We start from the raw sequence: 4517 nt of genomic DNA, 5'->3' as shown, positions 1-4517 counted from the left end.
ACACACACACACTGTGAGGTACCTGTGACTGTGGATGAGGGCGTTGAAGGCCAATCCATCATTCCAGCTGGTGGAGAAGTTAACCACATTGACCTGAGGACACACATAAAGGGTTTCTGAGCACCACGCTGTCAATGCAGTGTAATACCCACAGTTCAAAACGCTGTTGCCACAATACTTTTCTCCATTTTAATCAGGGCTAATTGGACATCTTTCCCTGTCAAATTGTCACTGAGATCTTTACACCCGGAGTGACAGAACAGTGAGGTTAAAAATGGGTTTCAGATGTGATGCACAGCACAGACGGAGCGCTGTCGTATTTTTAGACGATGTGCTAATTTCAGACCAAAAGTGGGCACCTCTTTTCCAGCAGCGATCATCAGTGCTGTTGAAATGATGACTGTTGCGTACAGATTGTATTAGCTGTAGCATCTACTTTAGCTTAGCTCCTAATGAGGGTGGCTAGGCTACAACACAACGTCCTGACAGTTTTTCTGCACATGGCTGGAGGCATTATTATTTGTAGACTCTCACTTTCACTCATCGTTTATGTTTTGGACACGACTGTAGAAGTACAAAGGAACTTATACTGAGTACAACAAGCTTGAGGATCAGTGGATTAAAAATCTGGAATAGTTCAGAAGTGAAGCTTTTTGACTGTTGATGAAGCTCACAAGATAATTACAATTCAAACTACATGAGATAAGTACATATATATATATATATATATAAGTGCATGTATAGCAGCCTTAGAGAAAGAAAGACCAGCCAGTACCTGCATAGCCCTCTAACAGGCTTTGGTACTGAAAAAAGACTTTATGTGTCACAAATACATGACAGCACTGTGAGATTCTCTTTAAGCATTTGGAGTTCAGGGTCAGCCATGATGACAGGAGCAGATATGGTTAAGGACCCAACAGTGGCAGCGTGGTGGGTTTGATCCTCCATCCTTCTGCCTCCTGCCTCCTGGTTGTACGAGGCGGCCGGCTTTAGTCTGTGGCGGCCTTTGTTGTTGTCAGTTAACTATCTGGCGGCACTAATCTCAGCTATGGATCACCATCAAAACGTAATCCATCATTCTTTGGCCTACCTGTCCACCACATGTAATGAAAATCTGCTCACTCCAGTTTAAGATAGCCACTCAGACAGACAACTAAAGCAAACATGAGGTGTCTGGCATCACTTAATGAATCTACTCCATGAAGCCGAGGCAGCTTCACATTTACATGGGCACTGAAACAGACAGCGCTTCCTTCTGACTCCAGAGTTGAGGCTGTGGAAGAGACCCACTCCACTGGCGGATCACCAGTTTGTGGATCGAGTCAACCAGCATACCTGAGGATATTGGCGTGTGTTCTGACGAACCCAACTCAGCAGAATCTTCTCACTGTTGGTCTGCTGTAGGCCCGCCATCACATCTTTCATCACATCCTTGACCTGCACACATGAATGGAAAACATAAAGACTTCACATTCACAGAGCTGCAGACACACGTCAACATGAAGGTTCTCCATGGAACACACAACGCAACCACAATTTATTGTTGTCTGATTTATTGTAAGTGTTGAGCTTGTGTTGTGGTTGACTCTAGAGAAAGGAGACTGAGGTCATGTTTCATCCTCTGAGGAGCATGAATGGGACGAATTTCACAGCAACCTGCCCTTTGACCAATGTTGGGTGTAAAGTTGACATTTCGTCGAGATGGTTGTTGGGCAAAATGGACAGATTAGGTGACAGGAAACCACATTAAATGTTCAAAATAGTAAAGGTTCAACCTCTGGGGAGTAGCGCTGTGTTCAACAGCCTCGTCTGACATTTAGCTTTCAGCTGAGCCACCACTAAGGTCCACTGGAGTGGCAGCTCTGGTTGAGACGACTGGAGGAGTTGAGATTTCATGTATGACATCCATCAGATGACGTTCAGTCATGAACTCTGATGTACTTCTCCGTTCACTCATCCAGTGGAACACCTTGACATCTATCAGAACAAACAGGTTGCCATTTGTATTCAGCGTGAAACTGTTGGACTGATGGTTGTCACATTTGGTTCATATGTTTGTGTTCCCCACAGGATGAGCTGCCTGAGCGATGGCGAGCCGCCCTCACCAGCACAGCGCTGCTTGTTTCTAAAGTGATCAGTCATTTGGTTTATGGACAAACATCAGCAGCACTCAGTTGTGTGGGGTGAAGGTTTTACTTTGCACGGTTTCACTCGGGGTAAATGGGGCACATGTTTCCCTGTGGTAACTGCTGGGGCAAATAATGGATTTTACCCCAGTTAATCCCCCAGTTACACTCATAGTCACTCTATTTCCCTACACAGAAACACTTCATGTCATCTGATAGACAAAAAAACAAACCAACTTAAACACTTCTTTTGGCGTATCCTAGCGCATTAGAAACCAGTACCGGCACACCACAGTGCCACTGCAGCAGATGGAGTTCAGGTCCAGAGCAGCAGCTTGGTGGTGCCGGGGCTTGAACCCCGGTCTGATCAGTAGTTCAACGGCTGAACCTCTGAACCACCGCTCCACACATATGAGCAGTATGGTGCTAGGTGGTGTCACATCATCATAAAGAGACACTTTAAAAAACATTTGCAGCTTTCTACCAAAGTTCTGACACGACCTGCAAGTGGACATCCTGCATATCTGCTCAGCCGCACAGCAGCATGCACTCAATAAAAGCACACAGTCAGAGCACAATGTGCACATGCACGTCCATGCAGCAGCCTGTGTGTGGACGTGGCTGCACCGTCACAGGCTGGGCTTCTGGCAGCTGTGAGTGACAGTATTGGAGCACTTGTTCAGGGCTCAGAGAGCGAAGGAGGGAGAGCGGCGTTGCACTTCTCCCTGCCTGGCTGTGCTTTACTTATGCATGTCTTCCTCCTTAGCTTTCTGTTAGCCACATACGCCTCAGCTAACACAGACCGAGCCCTGTATCATTTTCAATCATCTGTTTTCTCTCTGGCTAACTTCCAAACCAAACTCATTTCAAAGACATCTAATGTGTAATTTGTATTATTATGATGCACCTCTCCTCCAGTAAAGGCTATTATCCTTTCATATAATGCAAATGTTGGAGAGAAAACCAAAGTGACAGCTGTGCAACAACAACAATAGAGCAGCGATATTACGGCTGGATAGTATGTCGTCCTAAAACCAATTAGCTTGAAATGTGAAGCAGCTAATCTCAGCTGTGGTTCTGAAACTGAGACAGGAGCCAGCATCTGAATCTAAAGAGACACAAATTGCTCCCATCCCACCGCTGCTAGCATTAAAGTCTCAGGTGTTGGTTTTTGCCACTTTCAGCTTGAAAGTTTGCAAAAAGTTTTGACAAACTATTGAGAGAAACACTTTGACACTGGACATTGCAAAATATAACTTTTCCATATCTGTGAGAGATCTGACTTGTCCTCTGACTGATTTAGTTGTTGTCAGCTGCCATCACTGAGGTGTGTTCACATCTGTAGGTGGCTCAAAGGAAAGTCTGTGTTACTCCAGAGGACTATTCGCTCTTGTTTGGACACTATCCTTGCATAAAAACAAACCCATTTGTGCAGTCAGACTGATCTACGTTTATGCTCCATTGAATAGCTTTGTTTTTATGTGCACACCAACTTGCCGGCATTCGTGTATCTCTTCAGAACTACGTGGGGAGGACTGTCACTATCAGACGACATCAGCAGCATGATGGTGGGAAGCTACACGACTTTGAACTGACGGCGTTCACACACTAGCCTACTTCCAGGAATCCAAACCAATATTTGCAATGATTACATTACTTATTGACTCGTCTAGATATCACCAACAAGCTGACAAGTTTGTAGGTTGTTACTATGATTGAATCTGATGTAGATTCACGACTATTGTTCCTCTGATATGTGCGACACCTTGCAGCAACAAGCGCCTCAACAGCAACTCCACTGACAACACCGGGATGTGAATGTTGATGCAGACTGTCCCCACAGGCTCAACATGATCCATTTCCTGTTTCAAACTTTTCAGTAACATTTCTTCTAACCACGACTAGCCCATGGAACGAGGTCAACAGAAGACTGCTACTTTAACTGCGATCTTTCCCGTACGCAATATTTATTTCTTTTAATATTGCTGGATTTCCTGCTGTTGATATGGATGCAGATTCAGGAAATGCTCCTTGAAGTTGCACTCACAGGGCCGAGACAAAGGACCTAAAGGGGAACTTGTTCATTTGCATTTTTAACACTGTGCATCATAATTCAGTACGTTCCCCAGTTCTGAGCAGATGACCAAAAAAATTCAGTCATAAGCCGAAAATTCAGTCAACCAAATGGACTAAAATCTACTATGTCAGCCGCACAGCCCGCTGAGCCGAGCGAGTATAAGTACTGTAATAGAGTAAGAAAGAGAACAGAAGTGTCATTTGTGATGCGCTCACGGATTCACACACACAATGTGCAGCCAAACCTAATAATAGAGTTCCATGTAATTTGGTGTTGGAGTAAAATTCCCAGCAAGGGAACTCATGAAGACCTGC

General features: G+C 44.8%; 1 protein-coding gene across 1 annotated transcript in view; it reads right to left on the bottom strand.

The window, feature by feature from the left end:
* Positions 1 to 4517, bottom strand: part of LOC103359867 (dystrophin) — a gene marked incomplete at its 3' end in the record, with an annotated part of 141803 nt that overhangs the window by 45156 nt on the left and 92130 nt on the right. Inside the window, exons 6-7 of the mRNA XM_008285418.1 lie at positions 1336 to 1437; positions 23 to 93 (exon numbers count right to left, since the gene is read on the bottom strand). Of these exons, the coding sequence (XP_008283640.1) occupies positions 23 to 93; positions 1336 to 1437 (173 nt within the window). The remainder of the gene's footprint in view (positions 1 to 22; positions 94 to 1335; positions 1438 to 4517) is intronic.

This window comes from Stegastes partitus, unplaced genomic scaffold (genome assembly GCF_000690725.1).
Source record: "Stegastes partitus isolate 25-593 unplaced genomic scaffold, Stegastes_partitus-1.0.2 Scaffold401, whole genome shotgun sequence".
NCBI classification, from domain to species: Eukaryota; Metazoa; Chordata; class Actinopteri; family Pomacentridae; genus Stegastes; species Stegastes partitus.
This window is presented reverse-complemented; position numbering and strand designations above follow the sequence as displayed.